The sequence below is a fragment of the Schistosoma mansoni genome (assembly GCF_000237925.1).
Source record: "Schistosoma mansoni, WGS project CABG00000000 data, chromosome 3 unplaced supercontig 0124, strain Puerto Rico, whole genome shotgun sequence".
In the NCBI taxonomy this organism is placed as follows: domain Eukaryota; kingdom Metazoa; phylum Platyhelminthes; class Trematoda; order Strigeidida; family Schistosomatidae; genus Schistosoma; species Schistosoma mansoni.
Window position 1 is genome coordinate 235,709 of NW_017386010.1, and position 15,536 is coordinate 251,244.

The following is a 15,536-nucleotide window of genomic DNA, read 5'->3' on the forward strand; positions in this document are numbered from 1 at the left end:
CGCGAGACGAGGTCGTGGATGCGCACTGATGAGGAGTCCCACAGTAGGACGAAACGACCGTCCAGTGCTTCCAGGTTTTCCTTGGTGGTCTCGCTTCAATTGACTCACGCTCTCAAATGTGAAAAAATAAAACTGTAGTTGCTGCGTCTCTTTGCATTCTCATTTTATGCACCGTTAAGACTGGAATTATCACGGTTATCAAGGTGAACGATTAACGAAGCACGGCACTACAGTAGATAGCAGAGGATAAGCTATATTTCTTTACATTAATATAACGAGAAAAATAGACATTTAGATAGGTGATAATAATAACAACGAGTAGAGGTTAATTTAACTGTCAGAATAATAATAGTAATAATAATAATAATAATAATAATAATGATAATAATCGTATATTCATCAGTCATGAACTTCGAGGGATAATTCCCGGAGCCCTACTCACAGACTGTAACTAATGAATTCCATTCATGTCGGTCGACAGGCGGTAGCTACCTTCTAATGGTATTGGAACATGAGTCGAACAATATCAAGAATTAGAAATGTATATTGTTGGAAGCCGATCCACATGGTCAAAAGGGTGAGTGCCCACTAAGAGACCAAACGTTTCTAAATCCAATATCCGAAAAGGTCAAGAATGCTTCCTGCCATTAGATCTTAGTCACACAATGGAACGAAACAACTGTCCAGTGTTTTTTTAGTCTTCAATGACTATCTTACTACGGTCAATCAATCAAGGTGTAAAATTACAAAAAAGCAATATGTAGTTCTAATAATCCAAGAAACTAAGAGAATTAAAAAAATCAATACACACAAAAGTGTCTTAACAAGTAAATTTTTTTCACTAACTATCCAGAAATAACAAATATCAAAAAGACAAAAATATTGCGTGAGTTAGATTATGTCCATTTATCTCCTTATTTGACGTCTACTTACTTTTACATCGAAAAGTCAATTAGCTTCCAAGGCGACAAAGAAGTCATGAAAGATAAATGAATTGAACAGGGTTAAAAGAGTAATTAATCAATAACAGTACTAGTTAAACTAATCTCGAAGTAATATATATATATATATATATATAGAAGGAAACTCAATAGTTAGATGACAAACAGTAAAAGAATATCAATAGATAATTGGAGATAAAAGACGGTTGCATAAACATTTACCACGGACATATATTTATATCTTCGTAGTTAAGACATACTCAAATTTCAGTCTACCGTTTATAGATTTAAGAAATAGTTCGAGATGAAACCCCCGGTTTTCTAATATAAAGCCGTAATTAACGGTAATAAAGCATGTCACGTGTTAGATAGTAGCTCGGCTAGGGTAATGGGGGATAGTTGCACACTAAGTTAGTTGGAACTAGAAATGTACGCCATAGATATACCTACATTCTAGTTTTAGTATTTACTCTGATATTCGAACCCGGTACCTTTTGTACCAATTTCAAAGTTGTATTATCAAGATACTGAGTCCAGGTGATCAGTTAGTTATCGAAAGAATATAATTTTGTGATATTCCAACTTCTATGAGTGTAAAAGGTGTAGGTGTAACTTAGAAAAAGTAGAAAAATAAAATATTGAAACAAATGAAAATGTTGTTTACATACACACGATACCAAAAAAGAATACATTAACCTAGAATTTTCGTGCCAAACATATGATAATAATAATGATAATTTCATAGCTTGAATCAGGAATTGATAGTAGCTAGACCATCAATGAAAATCAGAAAGCGCTGGACAACCGATTTGTTCTAGTGTGGGACTTTTCAACAGTGCGCACTAATGGCTCCATACATTCTGTAATCTTCAAAACACACCTTTTGTACCAATAATCATATTTACAGAGGAACAAATGAAAATAAAAAAAATAGTGTTTCTGTGATTTCGAGATGATAAATAAGAGAGTGATTTTGTTGGAATAGTGTCCTCTGAACCAAACGGTTTGATTTGTTCTAGTTACTAGACAAATTTCATCATCTGTAAACAATCCCGATGGGACTGAGTTATTTAAATTTGGTCACATGTAACTAACACTATATTCTGTCAGTAGCAAAACTGATTCTCCTCTGGGAATACAAAGAAAACAAAGTCAATTATCAATCAATAGAAAAAAGTCGAAATCTATTAGGTTTGTTGACACATTAAAAAAAATTATAACTATAGGTGTAAGAATAAAGTTAAGAAGACAGATGATCGAAACAAATATGGAAACAACTTCTAGGCCAAGTGGATAAGTTGGTGGTTACTTTAAGAGAAATTCTCAAAGACCACTTCCATCTAAATGTTATGCTGATAGTGAAAAATAATGAAAGATTCTCAATTAAAGTACGCCGTTTACAGAATACAACTCCACCAAAATGCTCACGTAAGGTTATAATATTTGTTATAGTAAAAATAAATTACTTACATGCAAACTGATGAGTTGCATAACGTGGTTTGAATGATGGTTCGACTGATGCATTTGGTGTTCTGGACGCTGACACTGGATCTAAATAGGTTTGTGAACGTGATCGGCGTTTACTTTCAGCTTCTTCGCGTAGAATAGCCTAGAAAAGATTGTATTTGAACAAAGAATTTTAAAAATTCGGTGGAAAAATTCGTTAGATTAGTGTATTTTGATGTCAGGTAGTTTGAGAGGATTGGCAAGAAACACTGAATTTAGGTTTCGTATTATTTGGTTCTCATCAGACATACTTGAAATCTTTGGGAAATGATGATCCTTCGAGTATCCAACTCCGTATGACTTCGTCTTACAGTTTAAGACTTTACCACGTAGCTGTTCGAGCCGTCACTAATGACCATATTTCAATCCGATCGACAGAATTTGATCAGCACTAAGAACTAAGGAAATAGGACATTGTCCACTTTCCAATAATCAATAAGTTTTTATAGAGAAGTAGAAAAACTAATGCTACTGAGATAAATCTATTCATTTGGAATCATCAATCAATATTAGTAACTCAGTATTAAAAGTAACACATTGATTTACTGAAGATTTCTACTACTTGATAAGACGAGAATGACTAAATTTCCTAACTGAAGTTACTTATACTTGCACAACTTCCTAGCAAATTCATTGTTCGCTTTATGTGGGACTAGTCAATTTAACTAAGTAGAGGATGGAAAGAGATTTGTATTATCTTACCTGGGGGTGAATAAAGAACAATAAATAGACTGAGACCCAACATTTATCATCATACAAAGTATCAGTGTGGTTTCTAGACTTTTTACAGTTTAACTCAGTAAGCATGAAAATATCCATAAAATATAATAATTATGGCGGAAACAACTTCCATAATGCGATTCCTGAAACTTTAGTTAAATGATTTGACAACTTTAGAATAGAGATAAAACTTATAATCGGTAAACATGTTACATTATCATATCATGGCTTGTAAATGAATTATCCGGCAAGTGATAAATTTCTGAGCAAAAAATCCAACAATCAAACAGGAATTCGTTATTTATTTATTTAAACACATAAATATTGGTACAAAAAAGCACCAGATAAATATGCGCCTCACAAATCTCATTTGATTTGTGTGAGAGCTGTGATACTGTCCGGGTGCCCAGACTGAAGCAGGTGGTTTTCTTAGGGGACCAAACCTCGAGCCTTTGACCTGAAGGCCTAGTCCACAAGGCAGTGGAGCATCGTGAGGAGATGCAGTCCCATGGTAGCTGGTGACCAACGATTGGTTCATACGCCATTTGTTCCTTCAGGATACTGGAGCCCATGTTCACCATTAGTTTGGAATCAGGGTTTTCCAACTCCCCTAGGTGAACGCACCGTGTCCACCAACCCAGTTAAAGCGCCGGACATTCGCTTTTCGTTCTCTCAATTTTGTAAATAACACCCCCGCCACGAGAAGGCAGTGAGTAGGACTTCACTGGTAGAGGCTATATATTCGCGTGGCCATGTGAGAGCATTTCGAGAGGGAGAGCGAACTCTCCCCACTCTCGGCCGTACCAGGGCATTTGGGGGCAATGACAACAACAACCTTAAAAGATAAAATGTAATTGAAAGACGTATATATATATATATATATATATATATATATATATATATATATATATATATATTGATAGTATCTCGTTTAATCAGGTCTTTATGTTAGATTTTAGATTTTTTCGTTAATGGAAGGTTAATAGATTAAATTCATTTATTCGATTTTTTTTCTAACTAACTACAAATTAATCATCATTCGTAGACAAATAATTCGACAAATAGAAAAAGACTGTAACCCTTTGCCTCTAATCTAAATTGACCTTGATTTGATCGAGGTTTATTCTTAATTTACATGTCAATTATACCAAAAATCGATAAAATCATGTGGTGAATTTGTCTTCGAAACATACATAACTTGGTTGATTACTCACACATCTAATGTTTCACGCAATCCTATTTGAAACAAAGATTATTTTAAGAATTATCATATAACTAAGGAAAACTTCTACATGGTGATAAATTGCTTTTGAGTAAAAAGTAAAATCTGTTGGGAAATTATTTAGTGTTTAACTATACTTCTTTATTTTCCGTCATTTTAATTTGATACTCCTTTAGTGAGGAAGGGGTTCTAATTAGGCAACCAAATAAAATGTTCAAACTGTCGATTATGTTTTGTTTATTATGCTAGGTATGGTTTGATTGAGAAGCTCTCATTGTTGTTTTCGACAAAATTATCAGCAATTACGTCCTGGAGAAGTGTGATGATAGTCATGTTCGTGAATATTTGACTTAGGAAGTTTGGTTAGCATTGACTTGTGCAGAGGGTATGAATTTTGATTTAACTTGTAATGTTTTGCATCTTCTTGTTGTTGATACCGTTAACTGAATAATGATTGGTCTAAAGTACCTGGTTCGAATCCGGGATTGGACGTTAACTCTGGATGCATATATATATATATATATATATATATATACATAGAGAGAGAGAGAGAGAGAGGATGAGTCTCAAATAGGACAAAACGTTAGTTAGTCACATTTCATTTATTCTACTTAAACAGAATTAATCCTTTCTTTCAGAAAACAAAAGTATTTTTCTTTCATACTTTTATATCTTAAAATGTTGGTGATTTACACCATATCATTTGTACAACTAATGAAATTATTTGATATGCTACAACTCAGTGACTTGTCTATAGAGTTATGACATCATTGTTATGAAGACAGGTGTATCTCAATATAGAATAGGAGGCGAAAAAAGCATTGAAGTATATGAATATTGGAGAACGTGCAAGTCAGCAACTGACAGACCGTTTGTTTAACTCCAGTAGTATTCTAATCTGGAATATTTTTATCGGTGTACTTATCAGAGAACTATCAGAACCAATAAATGTTCCCCCCCTCCGTACTTGTTATATCACTTAATTTAAATTTTCCAGAACTATTCAGGGTTTATTTATTTCTCGATTTTTCTTCACCCCACATCTGAACTATCCACCTACACACAAATCATTTTATATTGATTTGCAAAAACAGTTGATTCGTAACGCGTAGGTTGTAAAAACTGCAACAGATTTCACGTTTTAACCTCATCTAGTTACCTGTGTTATGAAATAAGCTACAACTCATAATCTCACCAGTTTTAACACAAATTATAACTTATATCATATCATTGATCAATGAGATGACCGACATATTGTCACTCATATTTGAATATGAACGACAATATCAATCTTAATTGATGATGACGATAATCAACTCATACGCGTATACATTAAGAATGAAACCGTAAATGACATTATTGAATGCATCACAAAAAATTCTAGTGCGTTTTCTGAAAAAAAGATCATAAAAACAGTAGAGCATTATAACTTCTAATGAATAGATGGTAATCGTCAGAGATTGATCCTAGTCAGAGTACCACTGATTAGCATGTTGCGTATAAGAGCTATTTCATCCTGATGTGGAACCCCTTCTGTGCAGTGGTAATTAAACACCAGTTTGCACAATTAATAAGTAGTATTTCCAATAGATGTGTATGCACTTTAAACTCAGTACATGTAATTCTGAAAAATTATTGACTGGATTTTTTCGGACTTAAAACGAATTTATGTGACGACAGTACAGTCGAGACATAGACTTGTTACATACTACAAAAATCACTTGGCGAGAATTACTGAAAACAAAGGAGAACCAGCGATATTTGCAGTTATGTACTGCACGAAGACGAAACAGTTGTAAATTGACTGAGGTTGGAGATGTGGATCAATCGAAGTTAATTTAGTTATCTAACTTCGATACGCTCAAAGTGAAACCTCAAGGCTTTAAACTGAAGAAACCCTAGCTCATATGTTAACATGTAGCAGATTATTGGTTAAGCAGATCGGGTTTCAACTACCAGGTTGTACGTTCAATATCCACTACACTTTGGTTTAGAAGGGCGAGTAAAAATATCAAAAATCAAACTGACAGTGCGCCTCAAGGCAAAGTACACGAACTTGAACCCAGTAAACGAGTTTCATTATCATTATCACTGTGCACAATGGAAAAATCTTCCTAGGACAAAAAAACTATCTAATGCATTTGCATTTTCAGTGGTTGTCTACTTAACTATTTTCATATAGAACAAACTTAATTTTAAAAAATCTAAATTGAAGAAGGAAACATAATACTATTGTTTAAGTGGTTGCTTTACGTTTGAGCTAATTTCTCATCAAACAATTATCACATAGATTAAGAATTCCTACCATAGCAGTAATTTTGAATTACTCCTCTCTTGAAATTGTTAATTTTATAGTTAAGTTTAGTTATTAAAATACAAATTATTACTAATGTCCATAAAATATGTATATAAAGAGTTGTGAAGAGAGAGGGGAAGAGATTAGTGTATGTATCATAATTTATGACAAATTGATAATGTCTAGAATAGCGATGTACAAGTTCACAAAAAAAGAACGAAAACACATCCTACACGAAATTTCCCATAAGTTGTGTAGTGAGAAATAGCTTTTTCTGTTGGTTAGCAATAGACGTAATAAAAAGGAACACAACTCTAAATATTTAGTCAAACACCAATGGCTTGTAATAGAGGGAAATAGGAATCAAACATGTGACTCTATCTTTCTCTCCTCTATAGTCAAAGTTGTCTGATATTGCATTAATGTTTAAAAAATTTTGAATTAATTATTGTTACCTTATTGTTAAGCTTGATTTTAGTAATTTTTTTGTGAAAAGAAGTAGATTCTTCATTGAGTAGTAAATGATCAATATCATGCTGATCTAGTTCATTTAGCGCTGATCGAATTCTATCGATTTGTAATGTGAGCACTGAACTAGTTGATATTGAATGATGGAAAGGAGTCGGAAATTGTGAGGAATTTAATACTAATCATTAGGTTTACAGTAAGTTTTGTATTTTAATCTTAGTGCAAACACCAACATTAGGATGCAGATACATTCAACTGATGAGTCCCAATTGGGACGGGATGTGTGCCCTAGATTCCACTTTTAGCTACAAACCAAATATATTGAAGACTTTCGACATAAAGCCATATCGAGGTAATCGGCTCTAGATATACACTTGGAAACAATCAATTGCAGTACTGAAAAATTATAAAACCTTATTAATGACCGGTGGTTGAATGTAAATATAATTATTGACTGCTGACTAGCTGTCAATGTCATGCTTGTTTAGTTCTGAACGCCTATTGAAGTTCAAGTGATGTCGAGCCACTTAAAATGATAACTATATTTCGAAATAATCGATAACATTCGATCAGCATTAAGGGATTGGAAAAATATGGCACAGGCCTGTCGAAGCTCCGCTAGCTCAGTGATGGCGTTTCAAATTGGGTCTGACAATTGCCAGGTCACATGAAAAGTAGACCTAGTTTCCTGCCATTATTCTCCACAACTTTATACTAACAGTTACAATGTGTTTACTAGTGACTAGCTTTGAGAGGAAGTTTCTGGAGTTCTAGTGGGACATCGAGACCAGAGGAGCTAAGCCGCGTCAGGTGTGAATGAGTTACCAACAGAAGACAATGGAAGATCATCATGGAATGTGCTAGATTGATTGAAGTTAGATTTATGCGCCACTAAGTCCTTCTCCAGTAGTCTAGAGGTTAAGCGTTCGCGCACGAGGACGAATGTCCTGGGTTCCATTTCCGCGTACGAAGTAGTGGATACACTACTGAAAAATACTAAATTATGATAAAACGGCCGCCCAGCCCTTCCAGGCGGTGGTACAACCTATGTCAGTTCACGATTTTAATGAAACGATTAACAACTATAAAAACGGGAATAATGATATTATTATTATTGATGATCGATCAAATATATACAAATGATGTATTTAGACTGTTTGGTATAGAATCGGTTCATTTGCCAAAAATATAAAGACAAAAATAATTCACAGGGTATGAACGTTTGAACAAAATTATGTGGTGTATTCACACACACACACACACACGTGAATACACTTATGCATTCATATAAACTAGTTTGTCATTCATATGAATGATTCGTATTAGTGTTTGTTGTGTGTTTGAAAATAAATTGAGAAAAACCAAAAGACACGATGACTAATGTGGAAATAGAGGAAAAAGCTTGTTTTTCACTCATTTTGATAAAAATCGAATTTTTTTCCACTGTCCAAACTACTTTTCTTGGTGATGAGTAAAGCTCACATAACAAACTGAAAGTTTCCATGAAATGCGAAAAGTCATAGACAAAAAAGATAATCCGTTTGAGTTAACAATTTCTATGAAAAGGATATTGGCTGTTGGATTTTTTAGCAAAATGAACTTGTAGGTCGCATTCGTCAAATAGTAAACTCAGTCTGGTCATCGTTGAAAACCGACGGGGATTGTATAGCTGTTTCGCTCTAGTACTAGACTTATTAAGCACATACCTACAATTATCCCAGAGATCGAACACATAAGTTTTTGATTTCACAGTGATTGCTTAACCAGTGATTTGGTAGTAATAAACTAGTTGGTTTCCTACTGAAGCGTTGATAACAATAAATGTGGCAAGCCCAACTAAGACATGTTTTTAATCCAGTTCTACAACTAAGTGAGTTTTCGATCCAAGAAAGAATTGGAAATAGATAATAGTGTAGAACGAAATAATCGTCGATTTTTGACTGAATTTACATTACTATTCAACTACTTTTCTTTAAGATCAACCAAATCGTCCGTAAAAATAACGAACAGTCCCACATACGAAAAGTGATAGGATCGCAGTAACAATATAATAAATAAATAATACTAATGCATAATAATGCAACGTCATCGCTCCAAACTTCCCATTATATTAAAACTTAGATATATGAATGAAGAATAGCCTCTAATAAATTATCTTCAGGTATTCTGGGGTTATAACCTAACCAGTAGCTCTTCTACGGCTGCTGCTGGTTCCAAGCCCCGGTAAAGAAGGAGGGTTGGGCGTGAGGCCAGCAACTCCATCCCGTAGAAAACAAACTTGCTAAAAAACACTAACCAAAATAATTTGGAGTTATATACCTGTTATAACGCTCGGTTTTCCACGTCTAAGCGGATGGGACGTTAATTTACCTTAGACGAATATCTACACTAGATTCCCTCTCAGTGTCTATTCTACAGGACTTCAACACAACTCAGATCAAGAACACTTGATTAGCCTGACTAGAACGTAAATATATTTGCACACCAAAACCGACAACAATCCAACACAACCCAGGACAATCAATAATAATAACAAGAACGGGAGAAAATATAACTCATCTAACGCCTGTCAGATTATCTCCAAGTCTGACTAAGCAAACAACCAATCATTATCATTCTCACCAACACATCAATATCCAAACTATTAGTCCCAAATATAGCCCCGATTAGAGCAAAATACATCGTTTAAAAACTCTAGCATGTGAATTTAGGATTGTAAAATAAAATAGGATCTTTAATGCTGCAATAACCAGTGTAAAGTGTTGACTTGAATAATTTTATACTTTAAGTGAAATTGTGTGACAAATAATTAAAATAAATACAGTTAACATGTGAGAGAGATAATAATGTAATGACAAATCAGAAATCACGTAAAACGTAGAATAATATGAAGAAAAATGTGTTCCGACTGAACCTAATTTTTTCGGTACTGAATTAAATAGAGAAAAACTTCAAGTATTTGCACCAAGTTTGAATACTGAATAATCGAAGACATCAGTAATAAGATAGAGAACGAATTGACCAGATCCTTAAAAACTCTCAGATATCAAAAGGTAATTTCATCAAATTTTATACGAAAAAATTAGGCCGATGAGTACCCATTTACGAAGGTTGTACGGACTACCACAGGTACACGAACCAAATATTTCATTGAGAACAATTTTTGACATGTACTATTCTTCTTATCATACTCTAGCAGTGCTAGTAACGATTTTAAAACCACTCCACAAACACCTAGTGAAGCATAGTATTAAGGATGTATTGCAGTTCTTCAACAAGATCAAACACATAAACACTAAAGGATAAACGATGATATCCTTAAGCATAACATCATTGTTTACAAACCTCTCACTCACGGAGACTGTCGAATATATCAATGAACAACAAATGGAGAGTACAATCCTTGTGGATGTCATTAAGGAATTATTACTAAAATGTACTATGAAAGCCAACTTCGAATTCAATGATGAAATCTTAAAATATTTAGAAAATGGAACCTTATTTGTCAATATATATCAGTAAACCGTTACAAAATTATCATCAAAGAGAAAATAAGTTTCTTAATTTGAATTGAAAACAACACGAGGTTAAATTTCTTAGCGATATATTATAATTTGAGATATAAATAATTATAGTAATTTCAATAGTTGAGATCATGAGTCAGTTGAAGCTAGACCAACATGCGAAACCTGGAAGCACTGGAGGGCCGTTTCGTCTTATTGTGCGCATCCACGACCCCGTTTCGCGAGATTCGAACCCAGGACCTATCAGTTTCGCGCGCGAACGCTTAACCTCTAGACCACTGAGCGGGCAACCAATGGTGTTAATGTCTAACTATAATATCCACAAAATCCTTTCTGATATAAATAATTAATCAAGGGAAAGAACCAAACACATGAGGAAAAGAAAATTACGGCGAAACATTTTTCACATAAAAATCAAAATACAAAAGCACTTATACGTTAAAAGGACAGTTAATCGATAGAGTTAAAAGTAAGCATCTAATAAAAAATGGGATAACTACAGTAAAATATTCGTGATTAACATTATTAATTTGATTATTTCGTATTGATAATGAAAAAGTAACCGAGATAATAAGCTTACAATGCTCAATATATCTTCATATAGTAAGATGATGAAAAAAATTGGAGGAAATAAGGAAGATTTGCATAAATATTCTTCGTTAAATACGTCTGCACATTTTAGGTAAAATGTTTGTTAAATAGTATAGCTTTTGTGAATATTTTCGAGTCAGATAGATTGTAAACTAACATTGGACTCATTGACTGTTGTGAAATAGTTAGCCTTGCATAAATTAAACATACGTTAATTATCAATAGTTTAGTATTTTATAAGTTAGGCGCTTGCCATGAGACCTTAATTTCCAAAGCTCGAACCACAGTGAGATCTTTAGTTCGGATTTCAGGGGAGTCCTTTACTAGAACGAAACAACAGTCTAGTACTTTTTGGTCTTCAGTGGTTGCCTAATTAGAGTCGGTTCGTGGTAAAAATCCTAAAACTCAACAATCTTTATAAAACGTTGACATCAATAAGTATGTTTCTCAGTTTTGTAAAAAGAATCTACTCAATATGATAAATTTGTTGAGATTTTCTATTTACGATGCGTTATGATTGATGCATTTTACTTAGATATAATTACATGAACCTTAACAATAAAAGGTATCAGTGACCTACCACTCTCTCGGTTTTCTATATGTATACTGTATTTAACACTTTGTCAGTTGCCCTGCAACAGTCAGTTGCCATACTTTGCCCCCAGATGCCCTGGTACGGCCGAGAGTGGGGAGAGTCCGCTCTCCCTCTCGAAATGCTCTCACATGGCCAACGCGTATATAGCCTCTGCCAGGGAAGTCCTACTCACTGCCTTCTCGTGACGGGGGTGTTGTTCACGAAAGTGAGAGAACGAAAAGCGAATGTCCGGAGCTTTAACTGGGTTGGTGGACACGGAAAGTTCACCTAGGGGAGTTGGAAAACCGTGATTCCAAACCGATGGTGCACATGGGCTCCAATATCCTCAGGGAACAAATGTCGTATGAACCTATTGTTGGTCACCGGCTACCATGGGAATGCATCTCCTTAAGATGTTCCACTACCTTGTGGGTTAGACCTTCAGGTCAAAGGCTCGGGGTGTGGTCCCCTAAGAAAACCACCTGCTTCAGTTTGGGCACCTGGGAAGTATCACAGACCTCACACAAATAAATGAAATGATGACTTGTACTGAAAATTCTATTTACGCGCTTACTATATGCCAGAAAATTTGCATTATTATTATTTTTACTATTATTATTTACCATATCGCTTATTCACTCCCTTTTATTCCCAATTTGTGTATCCTTACTTTTCAACTTATGCAACAGCTCTCCCATGGCGGAAACTGTTCTATCTAAACGATCTCTAGTCGCTATCTGGTCGAAAGTGAATGCTTCCACCGATTACGAATACTGAACCAGTCTTTCTGAAACCACGTACGCTGTTCAAGCTGGTGTCGTGGTATGAAAAAAAGCTGCAAAGGGCTAGCTTCTGTTGGTCCTTCACGACTCCCTGGATGGGGTCCGAGAGATGGTGCAACACAGTGGTTAGAGACGTTATCAGATATGGCTCAGAATAGAAGCCAGTGGCGAGCCTGCTGTAACATTCTTTTACTTTCTTCATAAAGAGTGGTTATAACTTTCTTAACTGAGAGAGTTCTTCTGGTTGTACATTTCAGTTCCCCCGATCATTACTCTTCTCTTTTTTTTCATCCTTTTTCTTCTTTCATATATAAGCATCTTCCCCTTTTCTTCTCTCATTCTCATTATTTTGTGTGGCGCATACGTATCTGGTGCCCTTTTGTACCAATATGCATGTGTTTAAATAAATAAATAAACTTTGTCATTTTTTCTTCCTGTTTAGTGGGAAATTGCTGCGTCGTACAGTGTAATTTTTATAAGAGACTTCATTTCAAGCCTTAACTTTCACTACATTTTTGTTTTTTAGCCGGGATGCTGGACTGCACTCCAGTGAGATGTTCATAACAGACAACTGTTGACAACTTTAGACGCTTGGAGTGAAATTACTTTCCAGTATACAGCACTCACTAACTAAATGAACGAGAAAATGGCCGAAAGTGATCTTGAGTACAACATAATTATTGAACATTGAGAAAGTTGTGCATAACCTTAAATCTGTTTAATACTTTTTAGCTTTTATTGTCCTAATTTAGTTGAGGTTATTTATTGACATATTTATTAATTAATTTATTGTACATGAATTCTGCTGCAATAAGGAGCTAAAAATAAAAAAAACGAGTTACACAAATGAAGTGATAATAATACGAATAAATGAAGTAGGGAAGAAGAGTGGAATTACTAAATAAATGAACAATAATAATATATGATAAGATATACAGTTCAATCAAAAATACAACTGAAATATAATTATTTTAGTTAAGGGAGTTTATCCTGATATTATGAGGATTTTAAAAGAAAACTACAGAATAATCACTACTATCTTCTATTTTTAGTCATATCTGTCAGTGTCCCTAGCACCTAGGTTGTATAATCTCTAGGACCTCAACCAGAAAGTCATGATGGACGGATAGATTTTATTCATACTACGGTGGATTATCATATAATGCCTAACACCCCAATTTCTGCACTCAGCACCAGGATCGGCAAATAATTAATACATGGTGTTGAATGATCTTCATCAAGCATCAGAAATTTTAAAAGGTTTGTAGAAAAAAAACACTTGAAAAACTGATAAAAGATATACGGTTCTAGAATCAATAAAACTGATTTTGAAAAGCAAACACGGACTTACTTGTCCAATCCCTATGTGCTCAACAGAATGATCAATTGTATCAGGAATACCATCAAAGGAATAATCAATACTCAATGCTTCTTGACTTTCTAAATCATCAATATCGCCAGAAAACTGTGTACCACTTAAACGTGCTTGTTCTCTACGTCGTTGACGTCGTTCACGCACTAAGTAATAATAATAATAATAATAATAATAATAATAATAATAATGTTAACTCAGGAGAGATGCTGAACAAACAAAACGTTGGATTATTTAACAAGAAATTTCTGTATTATAGAAATATAAACACTGAGTTCATCAAGGCAACTCTTGAGAAAACACTATCCAAAGCACTATATTTTCACGACAAGTCCATAATGTGACTTGTGAATTTGCTGAGCTTTGGACAATTTATTCTACTGGTTAGCCTCCTAACAGTTTTTCAGGCATAGCTATATATTTTTCAATGATATACTTTATTATTTTAAAAAATCTATGCTGATTAATTAAACCATGAACTAAGAGGTATATATTTTAGTTAAAGAAGCTTTGTGTAGACTACTTAGATTTCCAGATTTTATTCGTTAAGGATTAATCCTAGTTAAATTAGAACTGGAAACTAGGGAGAACTGAACAGTTATTTTGTCCTAGTATGTGATAAGTCTTGCTAATTGAACGCTATACTCGGATCCTAAGCTAGTCTCGTAACCCCCAAGCTAGAACTACACAGCGACTTGAATACGAGAGAAAAGGCGCAAAATAAGAGAGAACCACTTTACTCCAAAGGTTCATCCCTGTACAGAAAATATAGCATTTTTATAGTATTTTAGGAGTCCATGGGTTTTCCTGAAAATTCTAGAATGCTACTAAACATAGTAGAAGTGTAGTAATCAGTCAATCCGAAAGTCTACATGTGACTATTCATTCTCACGATGTTTCTAGCAAAACTTCTAGTCAAACGCTGACTGGATAAAATGCTTCTTAATGTTTTCTGAGCTTGTCATGTCTATTGCGAGAAATTTTCAGGATCGCCCAACAGTATGAGATTCTTCAGTGGTGCGCATCCACGACCCGGTCATGGCTAGGATCCAGGACCTTGGGGTTTCACAGTGATCACTTAGGAATTAGAACAACTGGTTTGGTGCGTAATAATCTAAATGAAATCAACTTGTGAAACAATGAGACAATCACACAATGTAACTGACATCACCTGTAATGACTGGGAATTTAAATATGTTAGACAGACGACGAATATCACCGATGGTGATGGACAATGATTATACAATACCATGAACTGACTAACGCAAAAAAGGTAAACCACTGTATACCATTAACTCAGTGGTCTGAAGGTTAGGCACTTATTGTGAAACCTGAAAATCTTCAGTCCGACCCCTGGTATGATCGTTGATTTCCATTATCACTAGGAAAACCTATACGAGGATGAAACAGCTAACTGGTATTTTCTGGTTCGCGATGATTGAATATCTGAAGTTATTCCATGATATCTTATTGCAAGATATGTGTATTCGATGGGAATTTACGAACCTCCATACTGACAATCATTGTGTGCTTGATAAAC

The 15,536-nt window shown here is 34.5% G+C and overlaps 1 protein-coding gene across 1 annotated transcript in view; it reads right to left on the reverse strand.

Moving 5' to 3' along the window:
* Smp_138170 (ablim, putative) overlaps window positions 1–15,536 on the reverse strand; it is a gene marked incomplete at both ends in the record, with an annotated part of 50,918 nt that overhangs the window by 8,615 nt on the left and 26,767 nt on the right. Inside the window, 2 exons of the mRNA XM_018791256.1 lie at window positions 2,412–2,550; window positions 13,976–14,142. Coding sequence (XP_018645536.1) covers window positions 2,412–2,550; window positions 13,976–14,142 — 306 coding nt within the window. The remainder of the gene's footprint in view (window positions 1–2,411; window positions 2,551–13,975; window positions 14,143–15,536) is intronic.